The 19,058-nt window shown below is 35.1% G+C and overlaps 2 protein-coding genes across 2 annotated transcripts; both read left to right on the top strand.

Annotated features, from left to right (window-relative positions):
- The first annotated feature begins 106 nt into the window (after positions 1-106).
- Positions 107-13,700, top strand: LOC128231752 (nucleolar complex protein 4 homolog B-like). Its single transcript, XM_052944928.1, has 14 exons — positions 107-230; positions 1,042-1,141; positions 1,692-1,795; positions 2,744-2,848; positions 3,787-3,927; positions 4,238-4,337; positions 4,777-4,856; positions 7,262-7,373; positions 7,817-7,877; positions 8,494-8,604; positions 9,171-9,334; positions 10,519-10,601; positions 11,328-11,441; positions 12,853-13,700. The coding sequence occupies exons 1-14, from the start codon at positions 117-119 to the stop codon at positions 12,964-12,966; spliced, it is 1,503 nt and encodes a 500-aa protein (XP_052800888.1). The 5' UTR covers positions 107-116; the 3' UTR covers positions 12,967-13,700.
- Positions 13,701-14,871: 1,171 nt separating this feature from the next.
- On the top strand, positions 14,872-16,380 carry LOC128230743 (uncharacterized). Its single transcript, XM_052943186.1, has one exon. The coding sequence runs from the start codon at positions 14,872-14,874 to the stop codon at positions 16,378-16,380; it is 1,509 nt and encodes a 502-aa protein (XP_052799146.1).
- The last annotated feature ends 2,678 nt before the right edge of the window (positions 16,381-19,058 follow it).

Here is a 19,058-nt window from a genome sequence, read left to right as displayed (position 1 = left end):
ACTAAATAATACAAAAAATAATCAAGCTGTTTTTGGTGTGATAGTTAAAATATATGTGTAATTCTCGAATGATAGAGTTATATAAATAATTTCGTTTACAAAAAAAGAAAGTCAACATGCGGAGCAAAGAAAAGAAAAACGTTTTAAATGATTTGAAGGAAAAGACGAATAACTGTCTTAAAAGTAGAAAAAATGCGAATGATATAATCGATATCATTTCTTATTTTCAGGTAAACTTGTCCTATTAAGCTCAAGAAATTCCTTAAAGTATGATTGTTTTGGTCAGTGTTGACAGGTTCGGACAGTATTTCTTTCGGATAAGGCTACACACCACACTATACGCATATTGTTCCCTATACTTTTTCTGCAATTAACTTGATTATTGTAACTACTGTTTTACTAATAATAGCATCAATGGTATATATTTAACATATGGCCCCCATTTAGTAACATTGAAATGTGCATTTATTGTCAGTTAATCATTCTTCCTAGAAAGTCGAATTAACTATTTAGTCGGCGGAGCTTGGGATCCTCGACTGAGAATGGCTTTATCGCCTTATATTATATGCCAGCACTGAGGAACCATACATCTGTCCAGATCTCATTGATCACGGTCATTGGTGTGTACCCGACAAAACAGTGAAAATCAATTCCCTCTTTCAGGATACCAATTCAGCTAAGTTGCACAGGATATTTGACAGGGTTATGGAAAGACCATAATAAACATCAAGACTGACTGACTTGTTAGCTATTGCTTCTTGTCTGTTTTTGGAGAAATGATTTTGAGTCAATATATTGCACTCAGTATTTGGATCAACCAAGGGATCCACAGAGGACTGAAGCAGTATTTTTTACACTTTTGTCTCCTGTGAAGGGATCCTATGTTATTGAAAGACAGGAGCACGTTTTAATTAATCTTTAATGAAGCAGATCCCAGGTGCTGACCACTCTGGATTAATGGCATACTACATGTACCTGTCATGTGTAAACCCGTGTTTCAATTGACAGTCGGAAATGATGACAAACCCACTTCTATTGCAGGATGATGATGAAGGCACTGTGCTGCAGTGTATACGCAGTGTCCACAAGCTCTTCACTCACTTCATAGATGTTGAGGAACTCTCCCTTAAAAACGTTGTTGGTATGAAAATTTAAAAAGTATTATTTATTGCACTTTTAATCTGGTCAACTACAGGTACATAAATTTATTAATGAAAGTGTGACTTCCCAAAGCGAACGAAAAGAAGATGTTTAAATACAATGTAGCTTTTTATCATATCACGGACTTAAATTGGCAATGGTAGCTGATGATGCATTGAAAACTACAAAGACAAACTGAGCAGCCAAATACTATGATCCAGTATAGTAGCACAAGGTTTGATTTGCTGAATATAACTTTGCTGCATTTAGTCTACGCCCTTTAAAAAAGTCATTTTATAATTTTTTTCTCAGTAAAGTGTTAATGTCTCTAGAGTAGCCAGTGCACATGCATAAACTGCAAAATAACCAATGTTATAAAACCTCTTAATGACTAAATTGAACTCTTTGGGTTGTTTTCGGATGAGTCTTGAAGTGATTTAATCAGAATCCCACTGGCAAGGGCATGGGCCCATCCATACAATAACAACTACTATTAAATTAGTAACTAAACATTAACACATGCAGTTTGATATAGAAATGTTCTCTTACAGAGGAGAGTGGAGAGGGGAAATATCGTGTGTGGTTAAGGGAGCGCTACAAGGATGCAGTCGATGGCCTCACGGAATGTCTAATCCATTCTTCAACAGATATACAGGTAAAGACTTCAAGTAACAAACAGTGGGTTCAATGCTACTAAACCCAGGGTTTTTTAAGTTTGATTGACAACATTTCATTCTATAGAAGGATGGACATTTTTTTCTGTGTATAAGTATTTAATTCAGTGCCAGCCATTTGCACAGTACTTATATTAAGTAGAAAATAAAAAATATTATAAGACTACTTGAAGACAGTTTTACTTGAAGTAAATTTATGTGAAAGCCTTCACTAAATAGTACACTTCAACCATGTAAATAGCAATTAAAAATTTGTTTATACATGGATGCTAACTTAAAATTAATTCTCAAATTATAGTTTACAGTATTTTTAGCAAACAATCAATGGAGAGTATCAGGGCTATTCCAGTAAAACATACAACCCACGGGGGGAAGGCAATTATTTAAATAGTATATAGTTGGGTGTCTTTTTTCACTAATTTAGACCCTGAAAGTGTAAATTTGCATTTGTAGGGGGGTGGTATATTTGAAAAGTGCCTTCCCCCCGGGGGTTATATGTTTAACTGGAATAGCCCTCAGAATGAAAACAACCTTTCCACATCTTGGAATATGCCTGAGATATTATTATATGCTTTGTCCTTTATCTCATAAGTGTACCTTGGGACATTTAAAATCTTGTTTGAAACCACAGGCAGTTCTCACAGAGATTTTAGCTTAAGGGGTTTATTAAACTTTAAAAAAATAATGTTGAGAATGTGTGTACCTTACTGTTGGTTAAAAAAAGATCGTTGCATTGTAGGTTGAAGTCTCACAAAACTCTAAAACCCTTGTCAAAATCATCAACATAAATATATTTCAAACCAAAACATTGGCTGTCAATTATACTACATTTTGTACTTGGTTAGTGTTAATGGAATGTGTACTGAGCGTGCAAATGATGGGGCTGACTAAGGTGATAAATATTACTATGTAAGTATTTGCATTTGCAGGAGATGTCCCTGTCAGTGTTAATGAAACTGGTTGTGAAGGAATCAAAATGTCCAATAGAAATGTCAGATGATTCTCCGACCACCTTCCCTGCTAAGTTGTTCAAGGTAAGATTTCACTTTGTTAACAAATATGTTTACATGTCTTTAATGGGCTTTTGATTTCCGAATACTGAAGAAGAATTTAACATAATATAATAACATTGTCCACCTCAGCAGCTTTTACGCTCTCCAGAGTGCCCGAATGTGTTTCTTGTCACGAAATGATGTAATGTTTTTAATTGTTTTATACTGGACTGGTTCATTGGGTTACCGTAGTTGTCAATGTCTTCAAAGATGTATATTTCTGGAAAGAAGATGAAGACTGAAAGTGTTTTTTTCATTGAGGATAATTTAAGGTATCCTATGTACACATACACCAAAAAACAAAAAATAGTTTGGTCACTTATCATTGTGACATTCATAATTATTTTCAAAAATAATTTATTTTCATAGACCCAAAGGTTCATTCATATTTGCAGTGTAATCAAACATTTCGGCCATGATTTGAAGGTTTCTAGACAAAAATATTGTTAATTGTTTTTCTGATCGTATGGTATTTTCTAACTAGCCTAGACGCAATAACAATATTAGTTGAAATACAAAAATAACAATACAAACTGTGATAAATTTTTATTTCCGTTCCTTTATTTTGCATATTTGTGATCTGACAGTAGTTTTTCAGGGATGGTGAGAGTGGTCTAGTGGTAAAGGTGTCCCCCTCTCACCCAAGAGGTTGTTCGTCGGATCCCCACCAGGGGTACCATCTCATGGCACCTTCTTTAAAATGGACCACCAGCCAAACTCACATCCGCCCAGGCCTGGAATCAAACCAGTTTATTTTAGCTGTTTTTCGCAGCGTATATAAAACTATGTTCTTGAATGGTTCATTGTACACAAAAACTAATACTATTCTTCTCCATTGTGGATCATTTGAACCTTAAGAATAGATGATTATACTTAAAGCTTATGTATTTGCCTCAGAATGTTTTGTTTTTTTTTAACAGAGGATAATGGAAACATTGCTGTCGGACACGGTGAACAACACAGCCCTTCTGGGTAGGTTTGAGGAGTATCTGGCCTATGATGATGTACGATATTACACCCTGAGAAATGTGTTCTCCGCATGCAGAAACACCCATGCACAGGTAAGGGCTGGAAGAAAAATCATGTTTCACATTTGTCTTTATATCACCATATCTTTAATGCTTATACCTGTCTTAAGAGGCCACTTGTCTTAAGAGACTACTTTTTCTTTTTCCGCGGTGTGGTCGCTTAAGGTTTTGCTGACAAACAAAAAGTGCTGTTTGAGATACCTAAAAGAAGAATATGAATTATGGTGATAGATTCTATTGTAGTTTGTAAGTTAAAATGATAAAACCACCATATGTTAATCAAATTGAGCTTAAGCTTTGAAGTATACTTGTATTAACTGCTATTCAATGACTTGTATTGCAGGAGACCCTTCAGGGAAACCTTTATACTGTACTGGAGAATATTTCACTACCCCCTAAAGGGCAGGATAACACCCTCTCAAACTTCCTCTGCTCAATCGGAGGTATGAACATGAGTCTTATCTCATATATTTTCATGAGAATGCTAAAAGTCTTTGAGAACACTTATCAACCATGAGAACGCTTATAAATAGATGTTCTTGAGTATGAAATAATGTCAGAATCATTGAAAAATGAAAAAAGCTTAATACAGCATATTTATAGATTGGCTGGGCTTACAAAAACACTTGTTGTATGACAATAAGGATATAAATCCTCAACTGAATTTAAGAGTGTGATTAAAAATTGAATACACATAAATTGCATGTCAGTTCATATATTGTTAAGATGTTGTCAACATTTACTTACAAGTGTACATTATTAGCAGAGTGTAAAAAAGGGTAGTTATAAAACTATGTTTTGTAACCCTGCAAAAATAAAACTTAACATGTACAGTATGACATCAGTATTAAAATCTTCATGCTAACATCTATTTGACCCCAGATGCGGAGAAAGATATTCGAACCCTCCAGCGGCACCGCCATCTCTACAGCAGTGCATGGATACACTTTCTCAAAATGAAGGTAGGAATATGTCAGATGCTGTTAATTGGAAACTTTTTTAGCAAGTCTGTTTTTGGTCAAAGAAATATTTGAGTATTTTGATAGCATTGTCTTTTTGGCATCTTTGTTGACATGCAGAAACGTTTACCTAAGACATCATTTTAAAAAAATATTCAAGATATTCCAAGGAGACTTGTAATACATATGCACATGTAGGGTAAGGTGTTTTGCCATGGCTTTAATGAATGTACAGTTATGCTCATTGTGGAAGTGGAATAAGACAGATGATCATTGGCGTAGTCTCCGCAGTGGGCTGGTTATTGTCAGTGCTTATTTATATCTCCTCAACAGGGGTTTTCTAAATTTGAAGATTAATCCTGCAATTAGAAATAAGGGCTTTGAACTTCAGACTTTTGTGCAGTCTGTTTGAAAAAGATTAGACAAACAAAAAACAGAAAAGTACCTTGAAATGAATTCAATGACTTTGAAGACCATTCCTGAAGGGGTCTAAGTCTGCTTTGGGTATGAATCCTTCATACTCAAACAGACCTGGGCTATTTTACAGGATTGATAATTATCCACTGTTAGGACTTGTGCAGATCAGAGAAAGCTTTTAGAGAAGTACAGTCGAACCCCAATGGCTCGAACTTGCTTGGCTCAATTTTTTCGTTGGCTCAAAGTGGATATAAAGGACCGATTTTTTAGCTCGACTATTCGAAGAATAAGGAGAGCTATACTACTCACCCAAGTGTCGGCGTCGGCGTCAACCCTTGGTTAAGGTTTTGCGTGCAAGCACACATAGGTTAATATCTCAGCAACTACTTGAGGTATTGCATTGAGACGTTATACAATGGTACTCAACCATACAACCTACTTAATTAACCAAGTTTGATAACTCTACTTTGCATTTAATGCCAATAATAGGCCTTTATTATTTGACTTCGAAATTCTGGTTAAGGTTTTGCGTGCAAGCACACATAGGTTAATATCTCAGCAACTACTTGAGGTATTGCATTGAGACTTGATACAATGGTACTCAACCATCAAACCTACTTAATTAACCAAGTTTGATAACTCTACTTTGCATTTAATGCCAATAATAGGCCTTTATTATTTGACTTAGAAATTCTGGTTAAGGTTTTGCGTGCAAGCACACATAGGTTAATATCTCAGCAACTACTTGAGGAATTGCATTGAGACTTGATACAATGGTACTCAACCATCCAATCTACTTAATTAACCAAGTGAGATAACTCTAGTTTGTATTTAATGCAAATAATTGCCCTTTATTATTTGACTTAGAAATTCTGGTTAAGGTTTTGCGTGCAAGCACACATAAGTTAATATCTCAGCAACTGCTTAAGGTATTGCATTGAGACTTGATACAATGGTACTCAACCATCCAACCTACTTAATTTACCAAGTTTGATAACTCTAGTTTGCTTTTAATGCATATAATTGCCCTTTATTATTCGACTCAGAAATTCTGGTTAAGGTTTTGCATGTAAGCACACATTGGTTAATATCTCAGCAACTACTGGATGAATTGCATTGAGACTTTAAAAAATGGTACTCAACCATCCAATCTACTTTAATAACCAAGTAAGATAACTCTAGTTTGCATTATATTCAAATAATGACCCCTTTTTTATTCAACATAGAAATTCTGGTTAAGGTTTTGCATGTAACCACTTTTAAGTCAATGCTTCAGCAAATACATCATGTATTGCATTGAAACTTTACACACAGGCGCCCAACCATTTAACCTTCTTATTTAATCAAGTAAGATAACTCTATCTTTCATATTACATAATTTTTGCTCCTTTATTATGCGACTTAGAAATTCTGGTTAAGGTCTTGCATGTTAGCACACATAGGATAATATCTCAGCAACTACTTGATGTATTGCATTGAGACTTTATACAATGATAGTCAACCACCCAACCTAATTGAATAATCAAGTTAGATAACTGTGTTTTGCAAATAATGGCCCTTTATTATAACACTTAAAAATTCTGGTTAAAATTTTGCATGTAACCACATTAATGTTAATATCTCCGCACATCATTTATTGCATTGAAATCTAATCTAACAGTGATCCATGCATGTTTTGCCAAAACTTTTCAATCCTTACACTGAAAAGTGGCAGAATAGGGGAGTGCGCTGTCTCTGTGACAGCTCTTGTTATACTGAATGTAAGCATTCCTGCTTGGTTCGAACACCCCGAAGCTTGAGGTATTTAGCCGGTCCCTGGGAATTCAAGCTAACGGGGCTTGACTGTATAATAAAATCTTATTTAATTGATTGATTTGCCAGTGACACATTTGAAAGACAAAGCTCTGATACTAAGTACAATACATTACTCAGGAGTCACAGACAAATTAGTTTACTAGTAAAATATATGCCTTTGACCTCTTTTTTTCCAGTTGTCTGCAACCCTCTACAGGAAAGTCCTGGTTATTCTCCCAGACAAAGTTATGTCCAATATGACTTCCCCTCTGTCACTGTGTGACTTCCTCTCACAGGCTTTCAATGTTGGTAAGTGAGGAATGTTTCCAGGGTACTGGAAGGTTCTAGTAATTCTCCCAGGCAAAGTTATGGCCAATATGACTTCCCCACTGTCACTGTGTGACTTCCTCTCACAGGCTTTCAATGTTAGTAAGTGAGACACTTTACAGTGTACATGAAGGTTCTTGTCAAAAAAGTGATTGATCCAAATAAATTCTTGTCATGTACACAGATTTTAAAGTACATGTAGAATTTGCATATTAAAACTGTATGTGACTATGTATTTCTCCAATGCTTGAGTATTTCAGATATATATTTTAATAAGTAGTATTTGCACATCATAACATGACAAGTGTCAGTAGAGTTTGATGGCGTTATTATGAAATACATGTGTATTTGAATATTACTCTTCAGTTTTGATTTTTGAAAGACATTTGTGAAATCCTTGTTAAAAATATTTTTTTCTCTTTCAGGTGGAGTTATTAGTCTGCTAGCCTCCAATGGACTTTTTATACTCATCACAAAATACAACCTGTAAGATTTGTTTTAGATTTATGAATGGTCTTAGTGGTCATGATGATTTAAGTAACCATCTAACCCATGATGACAATATGCATGCACCCTCTCTTAACTGTTCAGCTGAAAACCTACATATTGGGTACTAGTGAAGATGAATAGTAATAAAGAAAAAAATATATTTCATGTGTTAGGTCATTACATGTATTTAATATCATCTGTTATAAAAAGCAAAGTGTTCAAAAAATAGTTTACAAGACCAACCTATGTTGTTTAAAGACAAATATCTGTCTTGTTACAAAAGAATTAGGACAGCCTCGTGGATTAGCTGTACCGGTATTTTACCTGGCAATATTTTATTGATACAAATATTTGAGGCCTTCATAATTGATTTATCTAGATAGGTTTTTTTATCGATCAATGAATATCTTATTGCCAATGACATTCAAATAAATATAATTTTCAGGGCCTCACGAGGTGTTCTACAATTTGATTATGGAACTTTTGCAACTAACAGTGAAAACCATGTATACACTGTTTTCATTATACATAAAAGAAAACCCATCTGAGGGATATTTGCCAAAAAGTATGTTGTTTTTTCCTCTGAATAACCTTTGTATTCTCCCTATTGCAGCCACTATCCAGACTTCTACAAGAAGTTATACAGTCTGTTTGAGCCATCTATCTTCCACGTCAAGTACAAGGCCCGATTCTTCCACCTCTGTGATCTCTTCCTCTCATCCACGTAAGTAAGGCCTCATACATGTAGGTTTGCCTCATCCACGTAAGTAATACATCATTCGAGTAAGTAGTGTGTCATCCATGTAAGTTGTTTGTTATCCATGTAAGTCATACCTCATCCACATAAATGATGTCTCCACAGTGGTGGCTCATCGGCAGTAGTTGTATCATACTCATCCATAAAATTCACAAAAGCTTTACATGATTGTTGGATGGATTTAATATATATCTTGGCTCAATTTCCTTATAGGCTCAAACATGATGTAAAGGACCGATTTCTTTTTTCTTTGTAAGCATTTCTGCTTGGCTCAATATTTGCAAGGCTCAGAGTTTATTGCCGGTCCCTGGGATACCTAACCAACAGGTTTCTACTGTATATTGAACAAAAAGATGGGGATCAGGAGTAATGCCACCTACTGATAAAGAGAGAAATATGAACAAATGTAGGCCTCTTTATTTCATGCTCTTGTCATGCGCATTGTCAGGTACAAATTAAAGTAATCACTTTGTTCTGCTTGAAGATTTATAGCATTTATATTTTCCAAACATATTTAAAATCTCTTATTTCAGACATCTACCTGCCCACCTGGTAGCAGCGTTTGCCAAGCGTCTTGCAAGAATATCATTGTCAGCACCCCCTGCTGGCCTCCTGGTTGCTGTACCATTCATATACAACATGATTATTCGACACCCAGCATGCAAAAAGCTCATTCACAGACCGGACTCTGACATGAGTATGTATATTCCTTTCTATGAATTTAACCTTTAATATGGTTGTATCTACACATGTACTTGATACTAGTGTACAACGCATGATAAACAAGATAGTTCCATGATGGTTTTCCAATTTGTTGAATTACGGAATATTGTTGTGTCTTAATTTAAATGTACCGATGGCTAAAATAAAAAACCTTGATTTGTGCATAGGTAATGGCACATGGTAGGATAAAACAATTGCTTTCTATTAAACTTAAGGCACAAAGCCTAAGATTTAAGTAATGCATGACAACTAGCTCAGAAGGGAGACTTAGAAAAAGCATTCATGCTTACTTCTCAATTCTGCGAATGTGTACTTTATTTAAGGAATGAATTGCGGGGTTGATGTCATTATCGGGGTATGAACGCAATTGGGTTGGTCAATGTGTGTGGAGTCCGAAGGACTCCACGCGTACTTTGACCAACCCAATTGCGTTCATATCCCCGATAATGACATCAACCCCGCAATTCATTCCTTATATTTACACCAAAAGTTCATTATTTCAATCAATTTTTTTTTTTAAATACTATATTTCATTTTAGGAAAACCTTTCAGTAATCCGTTCTTACCCATTCTGTAAATAGACGACCCGACTGTAACCGGAAACATTTTTTCAAATGACGTCACAATAACGCGGGAAAAGATCAACCACTTGAAATGACTTGAAAACGTAAAATTGAAACACTTATGGCAACAATACATTTAAAATATAATAAATTAACACTTTTAAAAATGTTTTTTTATGTTTTAAGGGACCTGCAAACACAATACAAACAATAACAAGATCAATAGTTTTCATGTATATTGTCATGTAATAAGTTACGATCCGAATATATCCGAAGATGTTGCGTTCATCGATTGATGAACGCAATTGCCGAAAGGCAGTTCATTTAAGGAATGGAAGTTGAGGTGTAAATATTACTTTGTGAGTATCTGTCTTCTTGCTATTACATGTATTTTGAACTTATTATATTATCAAAATAAATACTGGTTTTACCAACTAACTGTTTCATCGGGCACAAAATCAGAGAAACTTTCACCTAGGTTGGCGCTTTACAGAACATGGAACAAATCGTGGCCAGCCAAGCAAACTCATTCCATTTTCTGTAGAATGCCAAAATTACGTTTAACCTTCAGTTCATGTCATCGCTTTTCTTTCAGGTTTTGATACAGACCCATATGATCCTGAAGAGGAGGATCCAGAGAAATGTGGGGCCATGAACTCCTGTCTCTGGGAACTCAAGGTTAGTTAATGTCTGAGCCTGTATTCTTTAAACCTTAAGTTGATTTCTTAAAATTTTCAAAGCCAAAAAAAAAGAAAAGTTTATTAAAGGTGGTTTTTGAACAAAAATATGGAAATTTTATAACATCAATGAAAATAATGTATTTCAGACAGTATTAAGTGTTTATATGGAATGAGCAGTGATATACTTAACTTGAGAAAATAACCTAAGTTATGAAAAGAGTTAGGATGTTTTATGAATACGGGCCCTGATTTATTATTACATCTACACTGTAGATATATAATGGGTGTGGAGCATCAACGATCACAATTGCATTGTAATATTGCACAACTGCGGTAGAGCAGAATTATTTTGGAAATTTATTTAAATTTTGAGGTGAAGTTTTTCCAAACCCATTAGAAAAATGTATTAAGGGATTATCCCTGGTAGTTAGTGTGGGTGGGTATACAGATTGTAAGACATTGACTGAAGATGTCTGCTTCCAAACATAACCATTTTTCGACCAATCTCTACCAAATTTGGTCAAAATGTTTATGGGTATGATATCTCAGACAAATTTGATAACCAGCTAGCCAGATTATTTCAAAAACTTGTAACACTTAAAATATAGCTCTTTATATAACCATTTCAACAAACTGACCTTTTCTGCTCTCAAACTTGACCATTTGACATCCAAAGGCATCAAACTTGTATCATATTGTATGATTTACAAATTTCTCATTCCAGTCTTTACAATACCACTACCATCCTGACGTGTTCAAGATTGCTAAGAAAATGGACGTGGGTATTCCCGACATGGAGATTGACCTTGCAGAGAAATTTGACCTCACTGCAAATGATGTGAGTAGCTATGATTGTAGACTTTCCTGTTTTTCTGAAAAAAAGGTGGAGCGATGGTCATAGCCTTGGCCTCTATATCACAAAACCACTTAACAAAATCTCAATCTATACTCATGAACCTCTCAGCATTATAACATCAGTTTATTTCATTACTGCACTCTGATTGGACAAGCATGATGCCATTTGACCAATGGTTAATGACGTGTCAAATATCAGCCATTCCTTTTCACAGACGTTTAATGCCTGTAATATTTGGATTTTTTTTTTCCCCTTGATTTGACCCGAATAATAAAGTTTTTGATTTTAAAAATCAAAATATTAGGATTGATTTATATATATGGTGCAAACATGCAGTATGCTTGAAGGATTTTTTTTCAAATTTTCTAAGGAGAGTGAATTTGAAAATTGTGCCTAAGTGTTTATACTGTATAAAAGCTAGTGATGAAACGATTATCGAGTACAATCGATAAATCGTCGCTGACAATGCTATGTTGGCAACAATTGATAGTACTTGTCCAAAATCGATGTCGCTAATGTTACTTCCTGTTAGTGTTTGAAAATCTGACTCCATTTGCTGTCGATAATCGAATCGAATCGTGCCAAGCATTTCGAATTACTATCGGACAATAATAGAAAGGCCATAATAACATTTCATTAAGGAATACATTCTTTATACATAGTATCATCATGATCATTTAAATGGTTTAACCTGGGATCCGAATGTTTGATGCAATAGTTATGCTTTTTGAAACAGTAAGTAAAATTCTATAACCTTTTTCAGTCTTCAATGACTTAACATTGAAAAAAACATAAAAACAATAAAACACATACTAAAAATTGCACAGTCATCAATTGCAAAATGATGAACACCTCATCAAGTAAGTTAACTTAGCATTTTATCCACGTAAAAGAAAATTTAAACATATGTTAACCAGCTTAACATTCAATAGCCTGTAATATTTAAGATTCCATTTAATTATCTTAACTTCATAAAACTTTCACAAAAACAGTAAATTTGTTAATAACTAGCGACACCAAAAAAAAAAGAATGAAAATATACTTACTGTTGCTAAAAGCATGAATATATAGCATCACACGTACTAATTCCAGGTTTAACCATTTAGATGATCATGATGATACTGTGTATAAAGATTTTATTAGGTTATTATATTATGAACTTTCGATTATTGTCTGATAGTAAATCGAAATGCTTGGTCTGATTTGATTTGATAATCGATAGCAAATAGAGTCTGATTTTCAATCACTAATAAAAGCTGGAAGAATTTGATAGAATCCTTAATTTAGCAGATATGAAAGGAATTATTAACTGGTGTGTTTTGATTTAGTTACTACATCTAACCTCCCAAGTCATGGCTTTGAATGTAAATTTTTATTGTACCTTTTTTTTCAGCTGTTTGAGAAAGAAGTTCAGAAGAAACAAAAGACTGTAGCAGTTACATTTGAACCCCCCAAGGGCCTCCTCGGTGGCAAGGATGACAAACTGAATATGTTTTGGACTTTATGACAATGAAATTTGGAACTCTGAAGGGCCTCCTGGGCAACAAGGATGACGAACTGAATATGTTTTGGACTTTATTACAGACTAATTTTAACCCCCGAAGGGCCTTTGTGTGCGAAGGATGATAAACTGAGTATGTTTTGGACTTTATGACAATGACATTTGAACCCCCAAAGGGCCTCCTGGGCAGCAAGGGATGACATACTGAATATGTTTTGGACTTTATGGAAATGGAATTAGAACCCCCAAAGGGCCTCCTGGGCAGCAAGGATGACAAAAACTGAATATGTTTTGGACTTTATGGAAATGAAATTAGAACCCCCAAAGGGCCTCCTGGGCAGCAAGGGATGACATACTGAATATGTTTTGGACTTTATGGAAATGAAATTAGAACCCCCAAAGGGCCTCCTGGTTAGCAAGGATGACAAAAACTGAATATGTTTTGGACTCCATGACACTGTAATTTTTACTTTATGGCATATGAACGAACCCCTGAAGGTCCCCCTGGGCACCTGTTTTTTGTCAGTCAATGAGTCATACTTGTTACACGGAATAAAAAAAAAGAGTTATATATTACATGTAAAAAATGCTTGTTGAAAATGCATTTATTAAATAATGGAAATATAAGAATTGTTTGTTAAAAAATGCATTTATTGAATAATTGATATAAGAATTCTTTGTTGAAAAATGCATTAATTAAACAATGGAAATAAAATCTACTTTGAAATGTACTTATTAAAGCATTTATTTTAATAAACTATGAAATTTGTAACGTTTTGATTTGAAAACATACATATTTTTCATACCACAAGAGGGAAGGAGCATTAGTTTTAAGGTATTCCATATCCATTACGGTAAATTGCCTGATCCAAAACCTTATCTAAAATTGAATCATTTGAACGTATTTTACTTCTTGAGGAAGATTTATAATATACAGGTTAGATGTATAAAACAAAAATAATTTAAAATATCAAAGACACCAGTGATTATTTTGGCCTTGAAGGACCCCAAAAATGTCATTTTAAATTAGTGACTATAAAGAGCAATCGGGGCCACACTTTAGCATAACAAGCTTTTACTAAAACGTTAATTGTGATTATCATGATAAAGATAAATTCCTTTTTGATGTCACAAAACTCTTTCGGATGTAAATATTGCAGAAACAAATATAGTGGCATTTTATAAAAAAAATATTTAATTTTCTCACTGGCCATATACACGCGTCCAAAAACACCACATGGGCAACTATTCGGCATGTAAACGTAACATTTATTTAGCCTAAATGAATGACTCGCTCACTATTCACGGTTCAAATACGTACATGTGCATTGGTCCATATGGTTTAAGCACGTATTTTATAAAAGATGGAGGTTATATAAATACTACGTTTTCGTATTTTTTTCATCTCATATATTGTCTTCAATATGCAATGCTTAGATAAATTGTGACAATATTCGGACTACAAAGGGTAATATTGTTTTTGATATTTATCTAATATCACTCGGAATGAAAACTCACAAAAACACCCAGTTATATTTTTATTTCTTTTTTGATGCGACTAACAGGTGATCTACTCAAGATTCTGAAGTTCTGTACATACATTGTAATATTTATTATTTGTTGACATAAAAGTTACAGTACAGGAATGTAGTACGTACGATATATCGGGTCATATAATTAAAGGGGTGGCAGATTCAGTCAAGAGATGGTGATTTAAAAACAATCTAACTACATTTTAGTTGATTATTCGAATTCCTAACTAGCAAATAGCAGGTAGTTAAATATTCGAATTTCCAACTTCTTCCGGTTTCGAAGACCCAAAACCGAGCAGCCAGTTGACGCTAAACATGGTATTAAATTGGCAGGCTGTATTACTATTTCATATTTTGACTTTATCATCAGGTCGTCACAATGTCAAGGTTACGGAAGCAGAGAAACGATATTGCGCATGTGCAACAAGCGAATGGCGCTTTATCACATAGCAATGGTTTCTATGACAACAACGGTGACGCGCATGCGCAAAAAGCGAATGACACTTCATTACTTAGCAACGGTTTCCATGACAACAACAAAGAAGCCACCAAGACTGATGAAACAACAGGAATCGTCCATATGATAGATTTTCTTCTAAACAAGTTTGTGCTTCCAATATGTATGATAATTTTCCTACCTATAATCTCCATTTTCTTGTGGTACACGAACACCCATTGTGAGGGAAGTTTTAAAATTCTCTACTCTCGTGTCCAGGACGGCTCGAGCTTTGGACTTCTTGCGCAGATACTTGGAAACATGAGCATCTTCAACAAGTTTACATGCTCTGTTGTGTTCGGTTACTTCGCATGGGCATTATTTTGGATGAAAGTTCTTCCAGGGAAAACTGTGAACGGACCAATGACGGCAATGGGAAACATACCAGTGTATAAAAACAACGGGTTCTTGCACTACGGCGTTACCATGGTGGGGTTCGCGATTCTTACCTTAGTGCTTAAACAGTACGGATTGTCACCTACAATTGTCTACGACAGATTTGGTGAATTGCTTGTATTTATAAACGTCTTTGCCCTCGTGTTTGTATTGTTTCTCTGTTTGAAAGGACTCTACTTTCCGTCGTCAAGCGACAGCGGCAAAACCGGGCATGGTTTTATATTTGACTATTACTGGGGTACCGAACTTTATCCTCGCATCTTGGGCATCGACATAAAAGTACTGACAAACTGTCGTTTTGGAATGACCATATGGCCCCTGTTAGTCTGTACATATGCACTGAAAAGTTACGAGCTACATGGATTTGTCGACAGCATGTTTGTTACCACAGTACTGCAGCTGATTTATATCACGAAGTTTTTCTCATGGGAAGCCGGTTACATGCACACAATGGATATCATCGTTGACAGGGCCGGCTGGTATATTTGCTGGGGTTGTCTATCCTGGCTTCCGGAAATCTATCCGCTGGTCAGTCAGTACCTCAAGGCCAATCCCGTCCGCCTGGGGTGGCCGCTGGCATTCACCATTCTCGTATTAGGCTTAGCATTCATCCTGATAAACTACCAAGCGGACCTTCAGAGGCAGCAGGTGCGAAGCGCCGACGGCCAGTGCCTCGTATGGGGTTTGAAACCGGAAATCATCCGTGCGAAATATATGAATGACGGAGGCCAAGAAAATGAGAGTATTCTACTGGCTTCCGGCTGGTGGGGAGTTTCCCGCCATTTCCACTATATGCCGGAAATCCTGCTCTCATTTTCCTGGACGGCGCCCGTGGGTTTCGTGAATCTTCTTCCGTATAGCTATGTCATTTATCTTATCATTCTTCTCGTGCACAGGAGCTTTCGTGACGAGAATAAATGCCGCCGGAAGTATGGACGCTATTGGCAGGAATATTGTGAAAAGGTTCCTTACAAAATTGTACCGTTTATATTTTGATTTTATTACAACTTCAGTGAAAGAGTCTCTAATTAAAAAGTCCCCTACTTCTTTTCATTTATAACTACTTTAATGAAAACTCGTACTTCTTTTAATTTATAACCACCTGGGTGAAAGGATCCCCTATCTCTTGATGTATTACTCCCTGAATCAAAGGGTCCTTTACAAAACAGTCCCCTACTTCTTTTGATTTTAATAAATAATATCATCTCCTGAGTGGAATGGTACCTTTAAAACTGTCCCTTTCTATGTTTATTTATAATTGCCTGAATGAAAGGGTCCCTTACAAAATAGTCACCTATCTTTTTTTTATTTATTACTACATGTCCCTAGGTGAAAGGTTCCTCTCATAAAATACGTCCCGTACCTCTTTTTATTAATTACTACCTGGCTGAACGAGTCCCTTACAGAACAGTTCCAAATAAAACCCTACCTTTTTTAATTCATTACGACCAGAGTGAAAGAGTCCCTTACGAAAATAGTCCTCTACCTTTTTCGATTCATTACTACCTGAGTGAAAGAGTCCCTTACGAAAATAGTCCTGTACCTTTTTCGATTCATTACGACCAGAGTGAAAGCGTCCCTTACGAAAATAGTCCTCTACCTTTTTCGACTCATTACGACCAGAGTGAAAGAGTCCCTTACGAAAATAGTCCTCTACCTTTTTCGATTCATTACTACCTGAGTGAAAGAGTCCCTTACGAAAATAGTCCTCTACCTTTTTCGATTCATTACGACCAGAGTGAAAGCGTCCCTTACGAAAATAGTCCTCTACCTTTTTCGACTCATTACGACCAGAGTGAAAGAGTCCCTTACGAAAATAGTCCTCTACCTTTTTCGATTTATTACTACCTGAGTGAAAGAGTCCCTTACGAAAATAGTCCTCCACCTTTTTCGATTCATTACTACCTGAGTGAAAGAGTCCCTTAGGAAAAAAATCCTTCTTATTCTGATGTAGCACTACCTGAATGGAAGGACCCCTTAAAAATCCCTTACAGAATATTCAACCTCTTTCTATTTATTACTACCACTATCACTATAAGAATGTTTCCAGTAAATGTTGCTTTGCTTTATAATTCGGATTTTTTATTATCTTAGCTTCACGAGGCATTTATAAAAAAATATTTTCTTGTGTTCTTATGAACTTTTTTACCGAAATGTAGGTGCTTTTTCAATTGCGATCTTACACCAAAACAAATAAGTTTCCTTTGTATGTCAAAAAATAAATGAGACAACATTTTCCATAGTTTGTATAGAAAAATACTTGTATGAACACTTGTGTTTTTTGCTTTAAAGAGTAATTGTGATATATCTGCAGTGTTCTTATTTATTATGATTCAGTTAGTGTTTCTTTTTGGTCTCCTAAGCTTAATTACAAGACCAAAAATAAGTGCTAACTTTCTTAGTGTTTAACGGGAAATGCCCCGCCAATGCCTTTATATTAGCCAGAGCGCATGCGCGATCTTCTAGATAAATCACCGAATAAAACCGAATAATGACTTAATGGAAATTTGGTGGTTGTTTTGTTACTAAATGGAAATTCGACGGTTTAAATCTAATTATGGATTAATAGTTGACAGAGCTCCTCTACATTATCAAATGTGAATCTGTCCGGCGATCCCATTGACGGAGACATGAGCCTGCACACTATATTAAATTAAACGTGTCCATGAAAAATATTAAATTTACAACGACACTGTTATAATAAGAATGCAAATTAATAAACCATATCATCTGTAAGTGGGTCATTGGTCATAGAAAGGTTTTAAAATATAAGCAGACATTTACAATGCATAAAGAAAAAAAAAGAAAACATTGGTCGACTAAACTGATTGCTAGATTTTCATCCCCGAGCCCTCTTGTTTCCGCTGCCTTTTATTATTTTGTTTACTTAATTAAACATGTTAAACTAGGGTCTTTATTCGTGTATAGTTGTAACAATCGTGTTCGTTGTTCGTCTAGAAACCCATGTTTTCGGTCCTTTATGCATTAAAAATGAGTATGAACACATATTCAACGGTGAAACAGTCATATAAGAAAAAATAAATTGTATAAATTTTTCCTCTTAAGTATTTGAATTAATATGCATTTTAATGCTCCTGGATGCAAATTTACCCCTGGGTCAAATATCATCATATAAACGCAGCATAAAATGTTACACCAAAGACCGACCTTTTATTTTTCGACTTACCAAGCAGAAAAAATGATGATAAAAGCAAATATATTAACTTCAAACGATGGAAATAACACGTTCGTAATAAAACGTCGACCGCTTTTCTTTAATCTATTTTAAATGTATAGTTATGTACTTAAAACTTCAACTATTAAAGGGGAAATGAACCAGATCGAATAGACGATACTCGATACTAGTACCTTACAAACGTGCCAACTTGACATTACATCTTAAAGGCCCACAATACAGACTGACGTAAAACTAGTTCTCTTTAATTTAATGCAGTATCATCTTTAACTCATTTGACTTAAATAATACAAGCAAACAAAAGCATAATTATGATTAAGGTACAGATAAAATACGTTCTTTTAATTATTAGCTACGTGGCCACGAATTCCCAAGATAAAGAAGCGACTAAACATTTTTTTAATATTATTTTTATCTTTTCCTAAATCATATGCATTTTGTATCATTAAAGTCAAATAAGTTAAAAACGATAATGCAT

This window comes from Mya arenaria, chromosome 4 (genome assembly GCF_026914265.1).
Source record: "Mya arenaria isolate MELC-2E11 chromosome 4, ASM2691426v1".
Lineage (NCBI taxonomy): Eukaryota > Metazoa > Mollusca > Bivalvia > Myida > Myidae > Mya > Mya arenaria.
The sequence above is the reverse complement of the archived record's forward strand: the minus strand, read 5'-3'. Positions and strand labels throughout refer to the sequence as shown.

What these genes read in the sequence shown, in the direction of transcription:
- LOC128231752 (XM_052944928.1), top strand. Translation starts at nt 117, where the DNA reads ATGCGGAGCAAAGAAAAGAAAAACGTTTTAAATGATTTGAAGGAAAAG. An exon ending in CTCACAGGCTTTCAATGTTG is followed by an intron (nt 7,374 to 7,816) that starts GTAAGTGAGGAA and finishes TTTCTCTTTCAG; the next exon opens with GTGGAGTTATTAGTCTGCTA. An exon ending in CTCATCACAAAATACAACCT is followed by an intron (nt 7,878 to 8,493) that starts GTAAGATTTGTT and finishes TCCCTATTGCAG; the next exon opens with CCACTATCCAGACTTCTACA.
- LOC128230743 (XM_052943186.1), top strand. Translation starts at nt 14,872, where the DNA reads ATGTCAAGGTTACGGAAGCAGAGAAACGATATTGCGCATGTGCAACAA.